Here is a 27,097-nt window from a genome sequence, read left to right on the forward strand (position 1 = left end):
AAGGCAAATGTCATCAATACCTTGGTAGTAAACGGAAAAAAAACGTGGAGGAAACCTGAGGAAATCAGATGGTGTTTTCAAAGATTTTACAAGCAACTGTACAAGGAGGAGAAGATAGATGAAGCAGAAATTGACCGATTTCTGGAAAAGAATGGATTGCAAAAGGTCCCAGAGGAAAAACTAGTTACTCTCAACCACCCAATAACGACACAGGAGATAGAAGATGCAATAAATAACATGCAATTGGGGAAGGCTCCAGGACCGGACGGTCTAACAGCAAAATATTATAAGACATTGAAAGACTGGCTATCGCAGCCACTAAGAGAAGTATGCAACAAGATACTAGAAGGAGATAGGGCACCAGAGACGGGAAGGAAGCCTTTATCACACTGATTCCAAAACCAGATACTGATAAGACTCAAATGAAAAAACTATCGCCCAATATCCCTTTTGAATGTGGATTATAAAATTTTTGCAAATATATTGGCTACAAGGCTGAAAAGAGTGTGAAAGATTATATACATAGAGACCAAGCAGGTTTCTTGCCAGGAAGACAAATTAGTAATAACACGAGAATTATTGTGGACATTTTTAGAAAAACTGGAGAGAAACATAAATACAGATGCGGCACTATTGTTTGTTGATGCAGAGAAAGCATTTGATAAAGTCTCTTGGACATTTATGAAAAAGAATTTGGAAAGGATGGGAGTTGGTCAAAAATTTTTGAATGGCATTAATGCCATCTATACAGAGCAAAGAGCTAAGTAATAGTAAACAGTGTGATATCGGAGGAGTTTGAAGTTGAAAAGGGAACAAGACAAGGGTGCCCTATCTCCCCTTTACTTTTCATTACGGTCCTGGAAGTCCTCCTAATATGATACGAAAGGACAAACAGATAAAGGAATTCGTGTGGGAGAGAAGGAATACAAACTACGCGCCTTCGCAGACGATTTGATGTTATCCCTGCAAGAACCGGAAAGCAGTGTCCCCAGAGCTTTGGGAATAATCGAACAATTTGGACTTGTAGCTGGTTTCAAGTTAAACAAGCAGAAAACCAAAGTTTTAGGAAAAAATATGAGTGCAGAACAAATCAAAGAATACAGGAAGGCACTGGCCTCAATTTTGTCAAAACAGTAAATATCTAGGTATCAACCTCACAACCAAGAATTTGAACCTGTATAAGGACAACTACGAAAACTGTGGATGGAAATAAAGAAAGACATGGAAATATGGACAAGATTGAAACTGTCGTTAATGGGAAGAATTGCCGTGATAAAAATGAATGTCCTACCAAGGATGCTGTTTTATTCCAAGCCATACCAATTTTGGACAAACTGGATTGCTTTAAGAAATGGCAAAAGGACTTATCAAAGTTCATATGGCAGGGCAAAAAGCCAAGAATTAAGTTTAAGATCTTAACAGACTCTAAAGAGAGAGGAGGCTTTGCCCTGCCGGACTTAAGACTTTACTTCGAAGCAGCGGCCTTTGCTGGTTAAAGGACTGGTTTAAACTAGAGAATGTTGATGTATTGGACTTGGAAGGGTATGATAATATGTTCGGTTGGCATGCATACCTTTGGTATGACAAGGCTAAGATCCACAGAACTTTTAAGTCTCATATAGTTAGAAAATCCTTATACCAGGTTTGGTCTAGATATAAAGACTTGTTAGAGAGAAAGGACCCCTAGATGGATCTCTCCAGTGGAGGCCAAGGCCTACAAGAGACCGAACATGTCTGCAAATTGGTTAAGATATATGGACATATTGCAGCAGGAAGGGGACTCTTTTAAGCTAAAAAGCTACGATCAAGTGAAAAGTCAGGTCCCCGACTGGCTGCATTATCATCAGGTATATGAAACATTCAAAATGGACAAAAAAGTTGGTTTTCAAGTAGAAAAATCAAAACTGGAAACAGAACTGATAGAATCGAACTTTAAAACCTTTCCAAAATGTATAATCTTTTGCTAGAGTGGCATACGAAAGATGAATTGGTTAAATCGTCAATGATAAATTGGGCGAAAGATATAGGACACAATATTATGATGGATGACTGGGAGGGATTGTGGCAAAAAGGTATTAAATTTACTGCTTGTCATAGTTTAAGAGAAAACATAATGAAAATGGTTTATAGATGGTATTTGACACCAGTTAAGATAGCCAGGATGAATACCAAAATGTCAGATGTATGTTGGAAATGTAAACATGCGAAAGGTACCTTTTTTCATATGTGGTGGTTGTGCCCAGCGGTAAATGCTTTCTGGGATAAGATTTATAACGAACTCAAGAAGGTAATGAAGGTTACCTTTTGTAAGAAACCAGAGGCATTTCTCCTGAGCATAACCAATGAAGAGATACCCAGTCAGGATAGAGTGTTTTTTATGTATGCCACAACAGCAGCTAGAATCTTATTGGCAAGAACATGGAAAGGCGAAGAGATACCAACGGTGGAAGAATGGCAGATGAAGATGATGGAATATATGGAACTCGCAGAGCTGACCGCCAGAATCCGGGACCAGAGGGAGGAGAAGGTGTCAAGGGATTGGAAGAATTTAAGGATTATTTAGTCAAAATAGTAAAATTGAATATCTGAGCAGAATTAAATAGAATAGCGGCTTTAGTAGATATATGTTAGATAAAATTGTTGGTAAGATATTTTGTGTGAAAAATTTAATTGTTAGGAATTGTGTTAAGATTTGGTGTTAAAGTTAAGATATGATTAAGCAAAGTAAAGTGTATTAAAAATTGAGTTAATGTGAATAGAACAAGATACAAAGCTACCTTGAAGATATATATGATTTTGAAGACAGTGGAGGGAATGGGGGAAGTCCCTCAAAATAGAGAAGATAGTAACAAGAAAAGTAAGAGGATAAATGTTAGTTTAAAGGTTTGTATATGTTTTTTTTTATTGTGATTGTTTGATTATGTTTTTTGTGTTGTGTTTATGTATTGTATTTTGTATTTTTATATTGTGAATGTTGTTGTTTATGTTATGTTCTCCCTTTGTCTTAACAGAAAATAATAAAATCTTATAAAAAAAAAAAAAACAAATATTTTTCCCACAACTCGAGGGAGCACGTTTTCTTATTAGAGGACATAGATAGATCACACACCACGTCTCGCACCCCATTATATTAAAATGCTTTAAATTGCCAAATCTTAGTACACGCTCACAGCATTGCAGCATTCGGCTTTCAAGAAAACCAGAGAGTAAGCCAAATCACTACCTTGGCAAGGATGCCGTGATGCACACCAGCAATCGGCACGTTATAGTGGGACACAAATATTATGCCTTTCGAAAGGTGCAGCTGGAGGGTATGACACATCTGTGCTATGCTAAATGCTCTGCGCTACAAGCATGAATGTTACTCCAGCTGACAAACTGCAACAAAATCCCTTCATTTATCGGTTGCCAGATTCCATCTTGGATCGCTTTTAGAACTTCTGACAGGGGAAAGTCCCATTGATGCAGCTGTTTCCATCTCAATATTACAAAATGATGGATGGGAAGTACAGCTGCCAAATACCTCATTGTCACACAGCTATTAGAAGCTCAGAGGTTCAGGCCAGATTGCAGTCTAGCAAGCTTATAACAGGGATGCAGTCAAAAGGATGTTTAACTTCCCCATGCTGGAGATTTGGAGCGAGGCGCCATCGCTCCTCATGGTCCCTCGCTCTCTTTCTCCTTTTCATTTCTGGTCAAGGAACGGCAGTCAGGGCCAGAACTAGGTCTCTTGGCGTCTGGAGCAAACAGCATGAATTGCGGCCCTAAGCCAACCCCATATTTTGCAATGTAACAAAATCAACAACAGCTGTAAAGAAATGATAAACAACAAGTCTATATCATTTTAAATGGTTGTTTCGATTGTGGTAACATTACAATAGCAATTAAATCAGGAACACGGAAACATAATCATTATTCCAATGTTTATTACATGAGCAGAAATGTGTAAATATAATGTGGGACTATTTATAGCATATAATAGTATTGACAAAATAACCAATAAAATAGAAAATAGAAGAAAAGAAAACCAGTGCCTCTACCTAGCCCTCTGCAAAGTCACTTGCTGGAGTCAATCCTTCCTCCCAAAGAGGCCCCTGCTCCTCAGAAGACCCCTGTCAATAGTGCTGTGCAGCAGCCAACAGAGTGCTCCACCTACAACCTTGGACTTCCTGTCTGGTCCACCACCATCTTTGATTCCTGAGCCTTGGGCGTCATGGGGGAGAATCAGGGATCAAAGCAGGGCTTAAGATGGGGTCACTGGAGGAGAGGCTTCTCTAAAATGGGGTTCCTCAACCCTTGGACCAGTGTGGGTTTCTCCACATCTTCAGTGGGAGTTGGGTGTTGTGTGAAGCCCCAAGTCTCCCTCTCTGAAGAGGTCTCTCCAAGATCTGGCATCTGAAGAAGTGTGCATGGACACGAAAGCTCATACCAAGAACAAACTTAGTTGGTCTCTAGGTGCTACTGGAAGGATTTTTTGATTTTATATTTTGTTTTGACTATGGCAGACCAACACAGCTACCTACCTACCGGTATTCCAAGATCTGGGTCACTACAATGCATTAAATGTAAGTCTGCCTTTTAAGACAGTTTGGAAACTTCAGTTAACACAAAATATGTTCAGCCTGAAAAGGAGGAGATGATACCCATCTTCAAATATCCAAAGGGTTGTCACATGGAGGATGGAACAAGCTTGTTTTCTCCTGCTCCAGAGTCTGGGATTTGAACCAATGGATCCAAGTTACAAGAAAGTAGATTTTTAACTAAACATCAGGACAAACTTTCTGACAGTAAGAGTTGTTGGACAGTGGAATAGACTCCCACAAGAGGTGGTGGACTCTCCTTTCTTGGTGGTTTTAAAGCAGAGGTTGGAAGGCCAACCTGTCATGTATGATTTAGCTGAGATTCCTGCATTGCAAGGGGGTGGACTAGATGACTCTCAGGGTCCCTTGCAACTCTACAATTTTATGGTTCTATGTTAACAACCTTGTAGCCCAGGACTTATGAGACTGAGTGTATAATGCCAACACCAGGGCCATTTTTTGCCGCGAGGTGTATACACTTGGAAGTTGCCTCAGCAATACTAACAGACAACACAGTCCAACTTCGGGGGGGGGGATGGCACTGACTTAGGGTGCCCTGAGAAGAGGGGCTTCAAATGAATATTCAGCCTTCAGGGTCCCTCAGAGGCTTTAAAAGGGCTTCCAGTATGTTTCCAAGCACAATTCAAAATGCTGATGCGAACCTCTGAAGTCCTAAAATAGCCTGGCATCAGGGTATTTGAAGGACTCTCACAAAAACCTTCCCATTTTTAAGATCTTCCTCAGAGGTTCTTCCCCAAGGACCTCCCCCTTCAAAGATTAGGTAGATGGCGGCTGGAGAAAGAGTTTCCTTAGAAACATGTGCCTGGGTGTCATCATAGCTACTTTTCAGGTTTCAGATCGTGAGGCACATGAAGTTTATTTTTGTTTTATTATTCTATCAGTCTCTGGCCATCTTTTTAAGGGTTCTGTCTTAAAAGTGTCTCTTCAATCTGTGTTAAGGAGGGCAACTGCAAGGAAAGAGCCTTTTCCACAGCACCCCCATCCTTAGCTATAGCAATGGAATGTCCTCCCCAGAGAGACTCACCTGGTGCTTATATGTCTGTGGCCTTTAAAAATCTGCAGGCCCCCTCCAGATTAGCATTTCATTGATGTTGTATTCTGCAGCATGTTCTCGACACAATAGTAGTGCATTAGTGGTGGATCTGCTTCCCAGTTGCTATCGCATTATTGCCATCCAGACCAGAGTGGCTATAGCACAGCAAAAGCGGGACAAGAAAAAACTGGACTTTAGCAGGAAGTTACGGGATATGCATTAGTTGGAAATGAATCAGTGTGACTCATCCAAAGTTTCTGCAGGTGCAAACAGTATTTAAAATAGGATCATATGTGTGACTGCCCTGAACACATCAAGAAAACAAATCACAAATTATTATGAACATGAAATAAAAAGGATGTCTGGAGGAACCCTGTTTGCAAATTTGGCTTAAAGTAGAACATTTTTTACATTCATAATGGTGTCACTATATGCTTCAACCCTGTGAAGAGGCTCTTTTGTTGCTCACCTCATTTTGATTGTTATGATTACAGCTAAATCTGTTTTTAATCCCTGTTTGCTTATCTGCTGCTCTGTTTTATAGTGTGCTGTTATTTACTTTGGCATTTTATTAGAGTTTTGTGATTTTACGGTGCTCCTCCCAGACAACTTTCATTAAGGGGCAAGCAATAATATAATAAGATAAATTTTACCGGTAGCTTCTGGTGCTGCTGTCTGTCTGATGTTATAGGTATTATTTTTAATTGTTTCAGTATTTTTATAGATTTCATTTATTGTTGTTATCTGCTGTAACCTACCTTGGAAATGCGATGCTCGAAGGTGGGATACAAACACCCTAGATAAATAAGGGGACAAAACAAAATGACTGACAAGGCCACGTTCCAAGGATGGATTATGAAGCACTTACCAGACTCTAGAAAAGGTCCAGAATCTCACCTCATATTTTATATGTATTTATTTTAATACACTTTCCTCATAAACCCAAGGCATCTTACATATATAATAAAAATAATAGTGACGTGCCAAAGCAATAATAAAAATATTATAAAATCTTGAGTAAGGGGGTCAACTCTTGCTTTATGAAAAGCTTCTGGGGCTTAATTTAAACCAGAGGTTATTAGGGCTCAAAACCTATGTCCAGTTCTATGACTCAGCCTGAAGAAAGCTGTTAAGTACATGCAGAAAACCGTGCTCTTGTCATTGGGGGACCACAGTCAGCTCACACACATCTGGGATTGCGAAGGTAAACCAGAGTGTGGACCCTCCTGGCACTCTTGAGCTCCAATTCTTCATATCTTACAGTACTGCCAGACAGGAGTTATTAAGGTATCGCAAATGAGTTATTAGCAACAGGGTTCCCTCCCCTCCCCCCCAAAAAAACCTTATTCAATTTTTCCTGGAAAGGGTAAATCCAGATTAAATGGGGAGAAACTGCAGGCTGGCAATTTGATGTTGTTGTGTGGAAGCTGCAAAATAAAAATAAAAATTGTTGGATGAAAAGCACCCATCACACAGTACTGTAAACAGCTGCCTGGAAGCATCCTTAGATATAAAGCACTGTTTCTTCTTTTCCTACAGTGCAAAGACTTTCAAGAACTTGCTTTCTCACCAACTTTTAGCTGAAATATACATATATTCTTTTCTGTCATACCTGAAGAGAAACACACAGATACATCTCACTTCTAAATAGCTGCTGCTGCCCCAATGCTTGGGTTAGCTTAGCTCATGTCGTACCACTTTCCTGGAAAGATAGGACAGAACATATTGGTTGCCTTGGCTCCTCAGCATATTAATACCTCACAGCTGATTTGATTTTATCCTCCATTTTCCAGGAGGGGGTGGGTGGAAGAAGGGGATGACCAAAGCCACAGTAGCTTTGAAGGGGTTTTGAAGCAGACAAGATATGTGTTTTACTTGCATTCACATATACAGATTTTAAAATTCACATTTATTTACTGTCAGTTGTTTATCACATGGCATCCTGCCCTTCCACGGAGCCAAGAAACTCATCTTCCATACAATGCTCACAGCCCAGCTCTAACCACAACACTCACTTGCAAAGTATGCTAATTAGATCTGCACCCTGTATTTCAAAATTGTAATGGCATTGCTTAGGTCTGGTTCTCATCCTCTCTCTTTTTTCAGAGAAACGAAAGAGAACCTGAACAACTGACCCAGTTCAGCTTTGTTGTTATAGTTGTTGTTTTTCAGATTAAAAATCCCTGCACTTTTTCACAGGCCCTGCAGGTTTGCCTCCCTCTCTCCTCCTTATTCGAGGTCAGTTGAGCAATTTCTATTGCCAGTTTCCACTTTTTCAATGTGTGCAAATGTAGGGTTGCCGTATTTCAAAAAGTAGAAGCCAGGAAGACCCGCAAATTGTTGAGCTTTTTTCAACAAACCCCAAAGTTGGTGAGGACAAAGTGCCACCTTTCGGAATGCCAATTCCGCCTTTGAAATCCCAGTAATGTCTGGGGAAATCCGGGCATATGGCAGCCCTAGCAAATGTTGCATCTTAACGATCTCAGAAAAAAACCAAACCATGAAAGCTTGACTACAGAGCACTTTCAAGACTCAAAGGAAAAAAAGAAGGCAGATCTCAACGGTCTGAAGTCTAGTTATTCTTTCATAAACTATTATTTCATGCCACTTTCATGGAATCTGGAGAAAGAGATATGCTGAGTTTTAAAAACTGCAGTCCAGATCTGAAAGTGCAACAACTGCTTTATTGCTGTTTTGGCCAATACAAAATTAAAAGAAGTATTAAGTCTGGGGTGATTATTTAAAAAGAAAGAAAGAAAGAAAGAAAAGAAAGAGAAAGAAAGAAAGGAAAGAAAGAAAGAAAGAAAGCTTTTATCCACTGGATATGGCTGAATCAGTACATAGACTAAACTAGATCCAGCCAGTACAGGAGTCCCACCCACACATTACTTGTGTGATGGCGCTCCACACAATTAATGGGAAGCAGAGCTGCAAGACTGAACCTTCCACTGACACCATGCACCACCATGCCTTATCCCACTCCCACAACTTCCAGGCATGCATTGAACATGGGGGACTGAGCAGGGGGAAAGCCTGTGGCTTCACTGCTTGAGATGTCCACACCACCCAGAGATCTACAGGTGAAGGGTGGTATACAAATTTTAATCATCACCATCATCATCATCCACTGGCCCTCCAGATGGCCTGCTGGACTGCAACTCCCATTATCCCTGAGCACTGGCCAATGATGGGAGGTAGAAGGCAAATCTGGAGGGCTGCAAGTTAGCCAGCCCCGCTGCAAGGTAGCCAGCCCCGCTGCAATTTTTTCTCTTTTTCATCAAGCAGCCCATTGCTGCTTTCCCCTGGAGTGACTTTTCTGACTGGCTGATACCTTCTCTAGCTTTTTTTTTTTTTTACCTTATTTTGCTATGGTTGTGGGGTTTCCCACACACACTCAGAACCATGCTGAAAAAGCTGAAAAAGCCTACAGCTACTTTTAAATATATACGCATATAAATATTCTAGTCCATATAGGGTGGGTTTTATTGTTATCTTTCCTCTGGTCTGTAAGTGTTCTGTGCGCAGGAAACTTTTAGACGGGTTAAAACTCACAATCTTCAACCTATATACTGAATAGCACCTGTGTAATTCATCTGCATGTGAGTATAGATAAATACATCGGCTCCTACATACAGTACACACATATTGCCATGGCAGACCACCTTCCTGGGCCTGACTCACCACTTCCAACTTCAGAAGACTCTCAGTGGAGTGTTTATTTTTAAGAGTGAAGGAATTCATGCATGCATGCCGTAAAATTGTTTCCCGGCTTCCATTGTTGCTTTTCATCCCTCTTGCTAGAAGGGGAGTTTTCACAACTGATGCTGGGGATGCCTTTTAGACTGGAATGTATCTCATGTGAACATTTGTAATGAGAGACAGAAAGTGGAAGAATGCGTTTCAGCTGCAATGCGACTTTGCAAGTACAGTAAGTCCACACAGGTTATTATCCCCCAGCTCATTGAAAAGGCAACAGCACTTAGACCCCTTGCACTGTGTGCCCTAGCTCAGTAGCAGAGCATATGATCTGCACACGGAAGAACCCAGGTTCAACCAAGGCACTTCCAGGTAGGGCTGGAAACACCCCTGATTGAAGTGCTGGAGCAACAGTCCCAGTCAGAAGGGAGAAGACTGAGCTATGTAGATGGACCTATGATCTATCTTTGTATAAGGCAGCTTCCTGCACATTGATTCCCACCCCCCCCTCTGGGCCAGATGGAGGTGATTCTTCTGGTCGCCTGGATGTGATTCTTACTCACCATAGGTAACCAGGCAGATGACTCTTGAGAAGCCTGTGCAGTTCAAACTACGGAGGTGAGAAGTGCCGAAAGCAAGGAAAGCATCACTTCAACAAATAGGGAGGCTACAGCAGTTAGCAAGCAGTCAAAATGGTTGCCTGCCAGGTAACCAGCACTGGGCACAGAAAAACTAGTACATTCCTGGTTCTGCCATGCTAGTGTTCTTTTCAATAGCAATTTTCACTGGAGTAGGGAATGAACTCAAAAGGACACTAGGCAAAGAAGCACTTTCAACCTGTATCCACTACCTGGCAAGGTGTCTTCAGGAGAATAAAAGGCTAAGGAGTAAACCCTACATAAATGCGGAGTGGAGTCCCTTATACAGTTGGATGGCACCTTGTATGCCTCCTTCCGGCAACTCCTGCAGCCAAGCTGGTGCCAAATGTATTGCTCTGCTTTCCTTTGGACCACAGCAGTGAGGCCGAGACAGGACAGGGCAGCAAGGCTGAGACAGGACAGGGGTCTTGTCGTCTGGGCAGGCCAGGACCACCATACACACTGCCCAAGCTTGCGCCCCAGAGGCACACTCTAATGTCTCTTTAGACAAGACAGATGCCAGCAACAGTACCGCTGCTCCTAAATCTCATTGGCTCCAGACTAACTGTGATGGCCTGGGAGTCAGACTCTGATGCTGAACCTGAGGGATCCCAGCCTGCACAGGATTCCCCGCCTCCAGAACCAGCTGAGCCGGGGCCAGGGCTTGAGCCTGAAGGATCCCCACCTGTGCTGGATCCCCAGGTGCAGGCATCAGCAGAGTCTGCTCTGGCTCCTGATGGGAGGGAGGACCCATTGCCTGCAGGTGCTCCACTCCCAGCCTCTTCAGAGGAAGCTGAGGCATCCCCTGGGTCCAGTAACCCACCAGCCTCTCCTGAGCTACAGAGGCTCAGGGCAGAGAGGCGAAGGGAGTTAAGTGTCTGCAGGAGGAGTGCTCGCCTCCAGGCCCGGAGGAGAGGCGAGTCTCCAGAGGATCGGGGCGGCCCTAAGCATAGGGCCAGATAAAAGCCAGCCAGACCCAGCCCAAGTTGCGTGAGCAACATAGTTGCAAGCGTGTGCTCAACCTGCAACCTTGTGCCTGAACCTGCCTTGGACCTTGACCTGCTCCCTGCCTCGCTCCCCGCCGGACTGACCTCCTTTGGACCCCTAGACCCAGGACTGGACTTGGACCTCGCTTCATGGACAAACCCTTTGGGCCAGCACAGTTTGCTCACGCCACACCCGCACTCCCCCTTCGCTGGGGTGCGTTCGGGAGGAACTAATAGCCATGGCTGACCAGGCGGCTGCGCTGGTGGCATTGGCCCAGGAGAACCAGGCCTTGACCCACACCGTGCAGCAGCTAAGCAATGTGGTTACGGCGCTTCAGCAGCGTTTGGATGCCTTACCGGCTCCTGGGGCCGCCACCCCAGCTCCTGGCAAGTACCCCGTGGCCCTGCCAGAGAAATTTGATGGGTCCCCAGCCAGCTTTCCCATGTTTCTCGCCCAGGCCAAGCTGTATATTCAGGGGCGAGCTCGGGATTTCCCGGACAACCGCACCAAGGTGCACTTCCTGATCAGCTTGCTGAAGGACCAGGCGGCCAAGTGGGCGTTGCCGCTGCTCCGGCAAGACTCCCCCTTGCTGACAGACTATACGGGGTTTTGCAATCTTCTGGAAACCACGTTTGCCAACCCTCAGAAGGGGAGTCAAGCCAATCGGGCAATTCGGCGGTTTGAAACAGGGCAAGTCCACAGTGGCCACCTACGCCACAGAATTTCGGCTGCTGGCGCAGGACTTGACCTGGAACGACTCTGCACTGCGGGACCAGTATCTCGAGGGACTTTCAGACGAGGTACTGGATCAGCTGGCCACGTTGGATCGCCCTGCCACACTGGATGCCCTCATCCAACGGAGTCTGCAGATAGATGATCGGTTGGAGGACCGTCGCCAGGCCCGGGGCCGCCGGCACTCCGGGCTCCCAGCGCCGGTGCTTCCCTGCAGTTCCGTGGCCAGAGCTGAGTCATTGGAGGAGCCGATGCAGCTCGGGGCAGCGCGGCCTCGCCTCTCCCCCTCGGAAAAGACTTGGCGTCGGGAGGGGAACCTGTGTCTCTACTGCGGTGGGAGTGGACACTACGCCCGAACCTGCCCTGAGAAACGCCAGCCGCAGGTGAAACGGCCAACCCCAGTAGCCGATGGCCCAGGCTACCTGGGGCCCCAAGCATCGCATGATGGGCCCTCACCAGTGGAATTGCAACACCTCATGATACCGGTGCGTCTATACCCCCCCGGTGGGCCCTGGATTCTCACCCACGCTCTGGTGGATTTGGGGGCAACCCGCTCCTATATGGACTCTGCCTTCGCCACTCAGCATCAGGTGCCGCTTCAGAACAAGCTGGAACCAGTACAGGTGGAGGCAATTGACGGACGGCTCCTACGCTCGGGCGCGGTTACTCGGGAGACCCAGCCCTTGGTCCTGTGCTACCAGCAGCACCGGGAGGTGCGAACCCTGGACATTGCCACCATGCCCCGGTTTCCCCTGGTGCTTGGGATGGACTGGCTGGAGTCGCACAATGTTCAGATCGACTGGGTCAATCGGACTGTACGCTTCCCAGACCCGGGTTCCCATGCTCAGTCCGAGTTAGTAGCAGCTGCCCCCATGGGGCAGGCTGTGTCAACGCTCCCTGCCGTGTACCAGGACTATTTAGACGTGTTCGAGGAACAGGGAGCAGACCAGCTGCCACCTCATCGGTCCTTCGACTGCGGCATAGACCTCCAGCCTGGGGCGCCCCTGCCTGTAAGCCGCCTATATTCTCTTTCGGAGCCAGAGCGTGAAGCCTTGCAGGACTTCCTTCGCAAGAACCTGGAACGCGGGTTCATTAGGCCCTCTACCTCACCCACTGCCGCTCCTGTACTCTTCGTTAAGAAGAAGTGTGGGGAGCTTCGCCTCTGCCATGACTACCGGGCCCTGAATAAGATCACCATCCCAGACCGGTACCCCTTGCCCCTTATTGCAGAATTGCTGGAGCGGGTGCAGGGGGCGCAGATGTTCACCAAACTGGACCTCCGAGGGGCCTACAACTTGATTCGGATCCGTGCCGGGGACGAGTGGAAGACGGCATTCGGGACCCGGTATGGGCAGTTTGAATACCTGGTTATGCCGTTCGGATTATGCAACGCACCCGCCGTGTTTCAACGGTACATCAACCACGTGTTCCAGGACTTGCTAGACAAATACGTGGTGGTGTACCTAGATGATATTCTGATTTATTCCCGTGACCCAGCCCGTCACGAGAGTCATGTTCGGTCCGTGTTGCAGCGCTTGCGGGAGCACCGCCTGTATGCCAAGCTCAGCAAGTGCGAGTTCCACCAGCGGTCAGTGGACTTCCTTGGACACCGACTCTCCCATGACGGGGTGCAGATGGACCCTGGGAAGGTGGCTGCGGTTCGAGAGTGGGCAGCGCCCCGAAACCGCAAGGACTTACAGCGGTTCCTAGGGTTCGCCAACTATTACCGGACCTTCATTGCAGATTATGCTCATCGCACCACCCCATTAACCCGACTGCTGCGCCCCAAGACACCCTTCTCCTGGGATGAGGAGGCTGAAGTGGCATTTCAGGGGTTGAAAGCCTGTTTCCAGAGGGCGCCGATTTTACAGCATCCTGATCCCTCTCGTCCCTTCGTGGTGGAGACTGATGCCTCCAGTACGGCTCTCGGTGCCATCCTGTCTCAGCAACACGGACCCGATGCGCCGCTGTTACCCTGCGCCTACTACTCCCGGCAGCTCCTTCCGGCGGAGCGTAACTATACCGTGTGGGAGCGGGAACTACTGGCCATCAAGGTGGCCTTTGAGGTCTGGCGCCATCATCTTGAGGGGGCACGACACCCGGTGGAAGTGAGAACGGACCACCGGAATCTGGAGTACCTCCAGACCACCCGCAAGTTGAACCAAAGGCAGATCCGGTGGGCGCTGTTTTTCTCCCGGTTCCAGTTCCGGATCCGCTACATCCCTAGCTCCCAAAACCGGAAAGCGGATGCCCTGTCCCGGAAACCCGAGGACGTCGCAGACACTGTACAGCAGGCAGTACCGACGACTATCTTACCACCAGCCACATTCCTGGCCACTCAGGAGGCCAAGCCACTGCAGGCTCGGGTGCGAGAACAGCAACGGGTCGACGCTTGGGCTCAGGAACGGCTCCGGGAACTGTCTGACGGGTCATGCCCTCGATATCCAGGGCTGGCCCTGCACCAGGGCCTACTGCTGCACCAGGGTCGTCTATACATCCCACCAGGACCATTGCGGGCTGAGGTTCTCCAGATGTCCCACGATGCCGCAGCAGCAGGGCACTTTGGGCGGTACCGGACCACTCATCTGGTAAGCCGGGAGTTCTGGTGGCCCCGCCTGAAGGCTGATGTGGCACGCTATGTTGCTGGTTGCGATGTCTGCCGGCGGGCCAAGGGTCCTACTGGGCGACCCCCCGGTCTGCTCCAGCCATTACCAGTCCCACCACGTCCCTGGCACACGGTCTCACTGGACTTTGTGGTAGACTTGCCCCCATCTCGTCACTGTACCTGCCTCCTGGTTTTCACGGACCATTTCACTAAGATGGTGCACTGTGCCCCCTGCCCGTCCATACCCACAGCTAAGGAGACGGCTCAACTGTACATGCAGCACATCTTCCGCCTGCATGGCCTTCCCGAGCGTGTGGTTTCTGACCGCGGCGTCCAGTTCACATCCCACTTCTGGCGAGCCCTGCACCAGACCCTTGGGACGGAGGTCTGTCTATCTTCGGCCTACCACCCGCAGACCGATGGCCAGACGGAACGGGCAAATGCGGTGCTGGAGCAGTACCTCCGGTGTTACTGCAGCTTCCAGCAGGATGACTGGGTCGATCACTTGCCATTGGCGGAGTTCGCCTACAACAATGCAGTGAACGCCTCCACCCAGCAGACCCCGTTCCAGGCCTCCTACGGCTACCATCCACGTTTGTTCCCGGACGTGCTGCCAGCTTCCGCGGTCCCCGCAGTGACAGACTGGCTTCAGGAGCTTCAGTCCCAGCAACAATTATTGATGGAGCAACTGCGCCAGGCCAAGGACGCATACAAGGCCCAGGCTGACCGACATCGTCAGGAGGGGCCAGAACTCCATGTTGGCGATCGGGTGTGGCTCTCTACCCGTCACCTGCATCCTTCTCGGCCCTCACGAAAGCTGGATGCACGGTTTGCCGGCCCATTCACCATCACTGCGCAGGTGTCACCGGTGGCGTTTCGCCTCCAGTTACCTCCATCACTCAAGGTTCACCCAGTATTCCACCGGTCCCTACTTAGTCCAGTCGCCCCGCCCGACGAGTTCCACCCAGACAATCCACGACCGCAGCCAGTTTTGGTTGAGGGGGAGCCTGAGTACGAGGTGGAGCGCATTCTCGACTCACGATACCGCAGGGGGAAGCTCCAATACCTCATCGACTGGAAGGGGTATGGGCCTGAGGATCGTTCATGGGAACCAGTGGAAAACGTCCACGCACCTGCCTGCCTCCGTGATTTCCATGCAGCTTACCCCAGCAAGCCTGGTCCGGCCCCTCAGTTGAGGGGGAGGCCTGGGAGGGGGGATGGTGTGATGGCCTGGGAGTCAGACTCTGATGCTGAACCTGAGGGATCCCAGCCTGCACAGGATTCCCCGCCTCCAGAACCAGCTGAGCCGGGGCCAGGGCTTGAGCCTGAAGGATCCCCACCTGTGCTGGATCCCCAGGTGCAGGCATCAGCAGAGTCTGCTCTGGCTCCTGATGGGAGGGAGGACCCATTGCCTGCAGGTGCTCCACTCCCAGCCTCTTCAGAGGAAGCTGAGGCATCCCCTGGGTCCAGTAACCCACCAGCCTCTCCTGAGCTACAGAGGCTCAGGGCAGAGAGGCGAAGGGAGTTAAGTGTCTGCAGGAGGAGTGCTCGCCTCCAGGCCCGGAGGAGAGGCGAGTCTCCAGAGGATCGGGGCGGCCCTAAGCATAGGGCCAGATAAAAGCCAGCCAGACCCAGCCCAAGTTGCGTGAGCAACATAGTTGCAAGCGTGTGCTCAACCTGCAACCTTGTGCCTGAACCTGCCTTGGACCTTGACCTGCTCCCTGCCTCGCTCCCCGCCGGACTGACCTCCTTTGGACCCCTAGACCCAGGACTGGACTTGGACCTCGCTTCATGGACAAACCCTTTGGGCCAGCACACTAACAGTGCAATCCTAACTGAGAAGTAAGTCCAATTGAATTCAAAGGGGCTTACTCCCAGGTACCAAGGGGTTAGGATCTCAACTCCAAATTCAAAGCTGTCCTTGGGCCTTACGACCCATCAAAAACAGGAAAATTGGGCATAGAATTGGCTGCTTGAACGGTGATTGGCTCTTGCATTCTAGTAAATCCTCTCCTATTGTTCTGTAGAGCTGCTAGATTATTAAGGGAGCTGGAGCAAGACCAGTTTGCAGGAAAAAATGGGGCAGGGGAATATAATATACTGTACACTATGAGAATCCACAAAGCAGATGAAAGCAGTTTGACTCTTTTCTTTCACTCCCACTTGACCTCCAAGGTACTCTCTTATTTACTACGTATTTAGCAAGGCAGACAGAGATGACTTCCAGACAATCGATTTATTGAGCATTTATCCTGATTTGTTCACACAAAGTTTGTGGGAAAGTTATACAAGGATGGCTGTTTATTGAGCAGCCATCCCGATTTCCTTGTAGGGAGGTTATATGACATTGTATGAAGCAATTGTCTCACACACACACATGCACACCATTTTCCAGTGCATTTTCCCATTGCTTTCCTTACTGCAAAAAAATTCAGATTCTTTTTTCTGGGAAGAGGATTTGTTGCACAAGAATGCCAAATCCATTTTAACAACCTGAATCTGCCAGAATTCACTTAAATCCTACCCAGAAAATAGTGGCAGTCTGGAAGCGCCCTTGTAGTCTTTGGGCCCCCACCCTGCTTCCACCCCCCTCCCTGGGCTTGTTGACCATTCATCCGGATTTGTTTGCACAAAGCTTGCATGGAGGTTATACAATGTCTATCCTTTATTGAGCATTTATTCTGATTTGTTTACGGGGAGGTTATATGGCAATGAGTAATCATCTCAATGCACAGACACCAAATCTCTTCCCATCAATCAATCAATCAATCAATCACATATCTAATAATTTTTTACACTGCATTTCCCCCTTCACTTTCCTAGTCACAAAAACCGGGTTGTTGGTTTTTGTTTTGTTTTTAAAGTGGATTTGTTGCACCAGAGTGACAGAACACTTTAATCCGCTTTAATTGCACAAACTATATAAAAAAAATTAAAAAAAATAAAATCCTTCCAGTAGCACCTTAGAGACCAACTAAGTTTGTTCTTGGTATGAGCTTTTGTGTGCATGCACACTTCTTCAGATACCAACTATAACACTGACAGCCTGGAGGCGACCCTAGACTCTTTCCCATTCACCTCCTATTCAAAGAGAGAAAGGACTCAAGTGGGCAGTTAATAGCTCATAAAGCTTTCATCACATTTAACATTCAGGAATCAGAGTGGGCAGAAGAGCAAAGGGACCCTGCTCAGAGCTAGAAAAAAAGTCAGGAATAGCAGCTTTTCTTTCTAGTCTGTTACTGGGGTCCTTTCTATGCAATGCTCTGAACAATATGCTCTGGAGGGGGCAGTGTGAAAAGGGCAGTGGTGGGTTTGAGTTCACTCAAAAGGGACGGGCTCTATCCTGCCTCTGTTCCCTGACCCATCACAGCTCCATATTAGAGCTTAGGCAGAAGGACCCAGATTCAACCCCACACAGGTCTGGAAAGGTTCCTGCCTGAAACCCTGGGAAATCACTGCCAGTCAGTGCTCACAATTGATAGACCAATGGTGTCATCCATTATAAGGCAGCTTCCTATGTTCCGCCAGAATATATGTTCGGACAGTTTTTGCCTTGCCTCTGCTTGTCCATGATAGGACCCCTGGCCTCCTCCAGAGGGTCAGTCTTTTTGAATTAGAAATTAGCCACCCTGTCTAAAGGCCCAGCTGCACTGTAACACCAATTTGAATACCAATGACTCCCCCCCAAAAAATATTGGGAACTGTAGTTTGCTATGGGTGCTGAAAGTTGTTAGAAGACCCCTATTCCCCTCACAGAGCTGTAATTTCTAGAGTTCACTAAGAAGAGGGATTGGCTGTTAACCTGTCTGGAGAGATATTGGGGTTCAATACCCAACGCCCTGCAGGTTCAGCCTATAAGGCCAAGAGAATCCAGACACAAACTGTCAGTCATTTATTTAGGCATTGCAAGACCAGTGTGGCATAACCTCAACCAGCAAATAGATGAGGGGTGGACTGACAATTGTAGTCTTGATCTTATTGGCCATACAGGGTACTGGGTATTGAATGTCAATATTTCCCCAACAAAACCACTCTGAAACTGCAGCTCTGCAAGGGGAACAGGGAGCTTGTGACAACTCACAAAACCCTTAACAGACTACAGTTCACAAGATTCTCTGGGGGAAGACATGGCCTTTTAAGTGGAACAATACTGCTTTAAATGTATAGTGCAGATGGGGCCTTAGACTGGGATAAGGGAGTCTGGGATTCACACTGATATGGAAGTGTGAACAGAACAAGTACCTAATGTGTTGAGAGCTAAAGGCCTCAAGTTCTCAAAACATGGAGAAAACCCTACTGCCCATTCCAGAAAAACTGAAGACAAAGGTGCCATTCCTTCCCCATCTGTTCTGTTCTGCTCACTTGCCTTCCCACTTTGAGATTTGCTCTCCAGCCTATCCAGCCTATCTACTTTCCCCTCCACATCAAGCAACCTGGTGACCAAGGGAGCTGCTTGTTATTCACATTACATCCCAGTACAGTCCCATTACCAACTCACTACATTGCCAAATCAATAAAAGCACAACTGCTTGAGGTCATGGCAGCAGGAATATGGCTTTTTTATTGGCTTGATGCTTATAGCGGTAGTAGACAATGTTGTGGAAACTATGTCATGTATGCACTGGGGGGGGGGGGGAGAGACAGCCGTCCGAAAAAGAGTCTGTATCTCTCCACCCTGCTTCATTAAATAAAGTGATCACTGGTCAAGTTCAGAAAGAATATATCACCAAGATTGCATAGCAGAGAATATGTTGCTACACACTTCAAAATCATCCCTATTTCTGTCCCTCCCCACCAAAATGAAGCAAGTTTGAGGAGCAGGCATAGCATCAACTCAGATACTTAAGGGAGTGAGGAAAAAGGTAGAAATGTCTCTGTTTCAATAGGTGTGAAGGATAAACCCTGCTTACATCCAGCAATAATAATAATCGTACTACTACATCTTACTACATTTGCTATATTATTCTGCCAACACTATTCTATTTTGCATAAACAACTTAAAAGAACACCCGCTTGCAAATGAACCTTTTGCATGCTTCTATGCAGTCCATGTAGTAATAAAAAACATAACCCTTTGCACCACCTTCCATACAAAATCTTCAGAGAAATATTACAGCCATCCACGTGAAATATAAACCATTCCTGTGTCGTGCAGTATATATTACTTTGCTGCCTGGTTCTAAACACAAAAATAAATGGAGGCACAATTGTTTCCCAAGGTTGATGGGTGTTCCTCAAGAATATACCAACGGGCTAAGAAATGCCACATTTGTGTTCCATGGAAGTGAATGTGCTTAAATCCTTAGACCACAATAGTACCATGTTCCCGGATATATGATGATCGCAATAGAGGGGAATCATCATAGAACATAGTGTACTATAGTACCCAAGTGTTTGGAACATTAAAAACTATGCCCCAGAGTTTATTAGACCCATTCTACAGCTGAGACTCAGCAAGGAGGGCAGCCCCATCCTTGTCACTGACAAGACTAAGACCTAACTCCTAAGCATCCAGGGCTTTCACTTTTAAGGCCCACATTTTCATTTCTTTTATTTCACATTCATCTCTTCATCCAGGAAATAATTTGATACACAGATTAAATGACGTACTGCAGTTTCTAAAGTGCTTTTAAGCCGGGTCATCCCAAAAATGTTCTGTTAGTTTTATTAAAATGTATTTCTTTTATCTTAGGATATTTTCCAGCCTGAACAAGAGGCAGCTTTCTCTGGCAGAGGGAAACCTTCATCTAGCAGAGATGAAAGGCTTCTATGATTTTCCTTCACACAAGGGAGAGCAGGAGCCTCCTCTCATCGCAATAGCGGGTTGGGAGGGTCACTGAGAGCAAAGTGCAGCTCTTTGCAAAGGAGACTGTTGATACAGTACCCTGTACAACAGACAGAATCTAGAGGCTGCCAGCTAGTTTGGATGTATGCATAGAATTTTGCACAGAAAGAATATGCAAAAGACTGCCGTCCTTTAAGCCTCCTACTGTGGTAACCAAGAATGCCTCATCATAGTTTTGACCACTGAGCAAGCAGGGAGTCTTGTGCTCTGAACAAGTGAAGCTGTGGTTTGACTTAGTTTGCACATTCATATATTTTTGCCATTGTGGCAGCTAGTCCTGTATGCTCAGCTAAACATGTAGGAACTGTTAGTTGGTTTTCTCTGAGGGCATCTTCACACATTACAAATGAAGCAGTTTTCTATTTGTGGTGTGGCGGTTAGAGTGTTGGACTTGGCCATGAAGCTCACTAAGTGACCTTGACTGGTCCCCGCCCCTCTCTCTCTCTCTCTCTCTCTCTCTCTCTCTTTCTCAGCCTCGTCAACTTCACAGGGTTGTTGTGACTCAAGGATAAAACAGAGGGGGTGGAACAATGTATGCTACCTTGAGCTCCGAAGAGAAGTAGAAATATAAATGTCGTGATTACATTTATATCCTGTGCTGTCTATCCTGGATGGTAGCCTCTCTGCAGAGCACCAGGCAGGTGACTTTCCCAGCCCTGCTGCCACCTCTTTTTTACTTTAACTGGAGATGCTAAGAATTTAACATGGAACCGTCTGCATGCAAAGCACACTGCTGAGTTACAGGGTCCTCTCTGCTACTGAGGAGTAGAGGGGGGGAAAGAAACTGTGTGACTCATTCATCGCAAGCACAATGAGATCTGTAAATCTTGGGACACTCTGGAGCTCATGGCTGGTGAAAACTGTAAGCCTCATCTCACACATCTCAGTAGAAGTGAGGAAAGAAGAAATCCAAATCAACTGGATAAGCCCCTCTTTCCCCCCCCCTCTTAGTATAAACTAATACCCAGCCCATTTGATGGCCACTTTTGACATGAATGTTACTAATGAATATGCCTGATGTCAGACCCTTGTTCATCTGGTTCCCCACTACTAACATAACGCCAAAAGCACCAGCGTGAGGACCTCACCTTGCATCAGAGGGACTTTCATGCACCCCAGTCTAGCAGGGCACAGGATCCCTCTCTCCTTTGGCTGCCACATTGCTAGCAGCGATGCAGAGCCCCAGGCGACTCCCACATCTGGAATCGCAGCTTGCAAAGGAACTTCCCAACAGGCCCTTAAGGACCCGACACTGCACAGCTGGGGAAGCCAGCCAAATCGAAGTATTGCCAATTTTGACATGACAGCCTCTCCTGCCCGCAGACACACAGATGCCTCTTTCACCTGCCAGAGAAGCAGGAGCAAGACTTCCATCAGCCCCTCCTCCAAGCTGCTGACACCGAACGCAAGAACATCATCATCCCTCCTCGCCAGTCCTTAACAGGTCAAAGACCCTAGAATCCGCACAAGCGCCTTCTTTTTGTGAGCCACTTACTTCAGCCCCATTTGCAACAGGCGCCCTCCTCAATATTTATGATTGCATTTATCCCTCGCTTTCCGCGAGGCGCCTCAAAGGCGGCGCACAAAAGACGTGCATCCTTCGCAATGGCCGGATCTGGATTGCAAAGCCACCTCTTTCCCGGGGCTTGCTGCTCCCTCCTGCTCCCCCCCCCCGCCCCTCAGCCAGAAAAGAAATCCAGTTGTTCTTAACCAGGGGAGCTGACCCCGGGGGCAACTCGGCGGCCAAGGCTCCCCGCACTTTCCGGAGGGAGCTTTCTGCTCTCCTCCCGCCACTCCGTAGCTCTTCCCCCGATTGTAAATGCTGCCATGGTTACCCAAGCAAGAATGGGAGAATAAATACAAAAGCCCGCCATGCAAAGGCAACTCTTCCTCCGCTTTCGTTTCCCGCTCCTCCATCTCTCCCCCCCCCCCAATCCATTCAAGCAACCGCTGCCAATCTCTCCGCAAGCGAGATTAATGCTCCGGCGCCGCCGAGCATCCCTCGCGCTCCCTGCGCAGTCGAGCAGCAGCAGCCGCCGGAGCAGCAACCCGAAAGCGAGCTGCGCCAACGCGATTACGCCGCGCTCGTCGGCGCGGAGGGTTTGTTGCTGCTGCTGCTGCTGCTGCCGCTGCTGCGAAGATGAGGATGAAACCAAAGGTGACCCCCCCCCCCTCTGAAAGATCACCGTGCCTGCCACACACTTACGATGAGGGGGATAGTCCTCTCTTCTTTGTGGATCTCGACTTTGCCCGTGGATCTCTGCCCATTCCTGCCGCCGCTGCTCGGCGATCGGCTGGATGCAGCTGAATGAGGCTTGTTGTCCTGCCACAAGTAATAGAAAGTGCCCAGGATCCAGGCTACGGTCAGGATGGCGATGGCATTAGCCCGGATCCTCCTCATGCTGAGAGACCCGGAGTAAACTGAGGAAGAGGGATCTGGGAGTGGGGTGGGGATCAGATGTATGAGAGGTGCGGGGGGGGGCTGATGGTGGGGGGGGAGTGGTGATAGGATATTCTCTCTCTCTCTCTCTCTCTCTCTCTCTCTCTCTCTCTCTCTCTCTCCCCCCCCCGCTTATTTGGCTGGCTCGTACAGTCACAGCTGTTTGTTTTAGCTCTTGTCTCACTGCTCAGTCCTGCAGAGCGAAGAGAGAGAGGGAGCGAGAGAGAGCTCTTCAGGGTCCTAATGCCCTTTTCATCAGCTACGTTTTTTGTATATATATTATCATCCCTTAACAGCCCATCCTACAGGGGACAATCTAGCTTTTCATTCCCGACTGGCTCAGAGAGACAGGACTCAGCATTTATGTCCTCCCGTTTATTTTATTTTTTAGCACCTGCCTTTGGCATTTTAAAGGAGAAGGGGGCATATTTTCCTTTGTGCGTTGTATTTTGGGGAAGCTTTGTGATAGTTTCAAGGCCCCATGGGGGAGGGGAGGGGAGGGTGCAAAGAGCGCAGTGGGCTTTCCTTACCGTACTCATAAAGCAGCAGGAAGCGATTCATTCCTTCGTCGCCAAAGGGAAAAAAGCATCCTACCTATAAGCCTGAGTAGCGCTGTTCCTTGTTTGTGAACACAAATTTGACACTATTTGCATGCAGTTGGTTTTAAATCTGGTGCTGCTGGACATGTTGCATTTCGCAGCATGCCAGGGACTGCAAGATAGATCTTGCCCAGCAAACCCAAATATTTAAAATCATAGAATCTATAGAGCTGGAAGGGTCCGGGGGCTGGGGTCATTCAGTCCAACCCTCTACAATGCAGGATGCAAATCCAGCATCCCTGACAGATGTCTGACCACCCTGTGCTTAAATAGCTCTAGTGAAGGGGAGCCCACCACCTCCCGAGGCAGTCTGTTCCATTGCAAAACAAATACGTACAAAGTGCCTCCTAACATTTCACTGAAATCTGGATATCTGCTTCCCTGCAATCGACCCAGGGGTTCCAGCCCTCAGTGCTTTTTTCCTTAAACAATACTGCCCCCCAATGAGGCCAAACTGTTTAGGGGTAGGCCTATGTGTACTCCTGCGTCCCCCCAGAAAAAAGCACTGATAAGCCTATTCCATCTTCTTGAATGCCAGTCCTTTCAGATATCTGAAGACTGCCATCATGCCCCCTTAATCTTGGTTCTCAGACCCCTTATCATCCTAGCTTCTCTTCTCTGGCCACAGGAGATTTGAAAACATGAGAGATTGTGGGGAGGGATTTTGCCTCTTGGAAGATGAATCATGCAGAAAGCCTTGCCGTCACACTTTTGATGTGCCCTTGCAACCCCAACATCTTAAAAAACAAAAAAAATTAAATACCAGAACTGCTGTTCCCACCAAGGTAACAAGGGCATCTGGGTAAAACAACACTATTAGAGGGGGGGGGGTGTCGCTAGCAGCCTGGTTTTAAATTAATGGCTTGTCATTGATAAATGCATTTAGAATTCCAGCCCTGGATTTCTGCAAAGAGGATGAAAGTGAAATCTTGATGTCCCTTGAAATTATGTACGTTATGACCATGGAAAATCTAGCCATCCTGCTAGAATGAAAAAGCGTCAGACAGGTATAAAAATGTGCTTTGAAAGGGAACAGAACATGATTGTGTTGCAGACAGAATGGCCCCTGCTAACTTTTGTGAGCAATTGTGGTATTGATGATTCAGTAGGAATGATTCAGACTCCTGTCTCAGCTAGAATTGACTACGCAAACAAACACCCCAGGAGGATGACATTAGATGGAGAGTGGCAGGGAGAGGGAAGTTCTGGTGGATCCTTGTATTCATAAAACTTCTGTTACACCTACTAGGAAACACGGAGTCAGTCTGAACATCCTAGTCAAATGCTCTTGAGTTGGGCTGCGCAAGTTCTAGATGCTCAGCCCAACTCCTTTGCTCAAAAGACTTTGGTGGGAGCTGCTGCTTCCTAGCAGCAACAACAACAAAAAGGGGGGGGGGGAAACCTAAGGATGGAGAAATGAAATGCTTCCTGGCTAATCCTGCTTCCATATGCACACTGTGTACTTTTTGGTCCTATAATAGATGAGAGTGTGGCTTTATTATGATAATCTTTTGATAGCTTCTTCGGGCTACAAAGTATGGGTCAGAATCTACTAAAACAGGGGTGTGGAACACCAGTTGTTGTTAGAGATCAGCTCCCATAATCCCTGTCCTATGGCTACACTGATTGGGGCTGAAGGGAGTTGGAGGGTCACGGTTTCCTTAGCCCTGCGGTAGAACTTTCTCCTCAGCACGCATAATCAAAACAATTGGGAAAAGTGCAAGAGCCTGGCTGTTTCAATTCAACAGGACTCACGCAGAAAACTTTCCCAGGGAATTGTGCTCACAGTTATTATTTCCAGGCCATATGGCTGCAGTTGAATATTTATTTTTAAACCCTAAAACTCGAAGAATGCAGATATTCTGCATGTAATGTAATGGTCCCGTATTCCCTGAGGCCTTGCTGTGCTAGCAGTATGAGGGCCGGGTGGGGGGGGGGAGTTTCTGTTTCTCATGGTGGACAACAGCTTTGGAATATGGTAACTGTACTTCATCCCAAAGGCACACTGGAAGGGAGGGGTGTTATTGATGTGGTTTTTAATCTGCAGTTAGGGGCCTATGTCAGGTAGGAGATGCAGCCCATGGGTGGGGTGCAGAATTAGAGAACAGCGCAGTAAGGAACTCCGACCAGCAGGCGGCAGGAGAGAGTTTGTAGTAGAAACTGGGGTGCATTGCAAGAGGGAACTCCAGCAAGTGGCAACAGAGAAGCTTCTGTGGCTCTGCAGCTCCAAACCACTAAGAATGGCTACACACCTGATCTAGGGCAGCTCCAAGCTTCCTCAGGTGGATATTTCGGAAATCCGAGTGAAGTTTAGCAATCCCAAGTGAGGATGTGCAATACCCATGACGAGCAAGACCAGAGTGCAGTCAAAGCACAGGGGTTGAATCTCACATTATTCTCATTCTTATTATTTGTATCCCGCCCATCTGACTGGGTTGCCATAGCCACTTTGGGTAGCTTCCGACAGATATAAAAGCACAATAAAACATCAAACATTAAAAACTTCCTTATCTGATCTGTAATGTAATGAGCGAGCTTCTGTCTGTGGAGTGAGCTGAGGAGAATTTTGGTATGCCATGACAGAGAGCAGGACAGACACAACTCCAAACGAGTGATGACGGTTAAATCTGACTACAGTTTCATAACACCAAATGACACTTTGTAGCCCAAGGGGGTGGGTGGAGAAACTGTTCCACACCAAGGGCCACATTCACATACGATCAACCTCCCAGGGGCCTCATCATGGTGGTGGATGTAGTCAGAGGCAAAAGTGGGCTGGGCAACAGCTGTGACTCATGCCATTGTCCACATGCCAGCCATGCAAAGGGAAAATGTTTCTACACACCTGTACACTCTTACAGGTGTGTAGAAATAGAGGAAAATAACAGAATGGGGAAAACCAGAGATTTGTTCAAGAAAATTGGAGATATGAAAGGAAGATTTCGTACAAAGATTACCACAATTAAGGACAAAAGTGGAAAGGACCTAACAGAAGCAGAAGACATCAAGAAGAGGTGGCAAGAATACACAGAGGAATTATACCAGAAAGATACGGAGGTGTCATACACCCCAGGTAATGTGGTTGCTGACCTTGAGCCAGACATCCTGGAGAGTGAAGTCAAATGGGCCTTAGAAAGCCTCGCTAACAACAAGGCCAGTGGAAGTGATGATATTCCAGCTGAACTATTAAAAATTTTAAAAGATGATGCTGTTAAGGTGCTACACTCAATATGCCAGCAAATTTGGAAAACTCAGCAGTGGCCAGAGGATTGGAGAAGATCAGTCTACATCCCAATCCCAAAGAAGGGCAGTGCCAAAGAATGCTCCAACTACCGCACAATCGCACTCATTTCACACGCTAGCAAGGTTATGCTTAAAATTCTACAAGGCAGGCTTAAGCAGTATGTGGACCGAGAACTCCCAGAAGTGCAAGCTGGATTTCGAAGGGGCAGAGGAACCAGAGACCAAATTGCAAACATGCGCTGGATTATGGAGAAAGCTAGAGAGTTCCAGAAAAACATCTACTTCTGCTTCATTGACTACGCAAAAGCATTTGACTGTGTCGACCACAACAAACTATGGCAAGTTCTTAAAGAAATGGGAGTGCCGGATCACCTCATTTGTCTCCTGAGAAATCTCTATGTGGGACAAGAAGCTACAGTTAGAACTGGATATGGAACAACTGATTGGTTCAAAATTGGGAAAGGAGTACGACAAGGCTGTATATTGTCTCCCTGCTTATTTAACTTATATGCAGAATTCATCATGCGAAAGGCTGGACTGGATGAATCCCAAACCGGAATTAAGATTGCTGGAAAAAATATCAACAACCTCAGATATGCTGATGATACTACCTTGATGGCAGAAAGTGAGGAGGAATTAAAGAACCTTTTAATGAGGGTGAAAGAGGAGAGCGCAAAA

General features: G+C 47.3%; 1 protein-coding gene across 2 annotated transcripts in view; it reads right to left on the reverse strand.

The window, feature by feature from the left end:
* Positions 1 to 22,608, reverse strand: part of GALNT16 (polypeptide N-acetylgalactosaminyltransferase 16) — a 160,905-nt gene extending 138,297 nt beyond the window's left edge. For both annotated transcript variants that reach the window (XR_004426454.1, XM_033146945.1), the window contains exon 1: positions 22,344 to 22,608. Coding sequence is in view for 1 of the 2 variants with exons in the window: in XM_033146945.1 (XP_033002836.1) it covers positions 22,344 to 22,538 (195 nt within the window). In the remaining variant the exon portion in view is untranslated. The remainder of the gene's footprint in view (positions 1 to 22,343) is intronic.
* Positions 22,609 to 27,097: the final 4,489 nt, after the last annotated feature.

The sequence above is a fragment of the Lacerta agilis genome, chromosome 1, assembly GCF_009819535.1.
Source record: "Lacerta agilis isolate rLacAgi1 chromosome 1, rLacAgi1.pri, whole genome shotgun sequence".
In the NCBI taxonomy this organism is placed as follows: Eukaryota; Metazoa; Chordata; class Lepidosauria; order Squamata; family Lacertidae; genus Lacerta; species Lacerta agilis.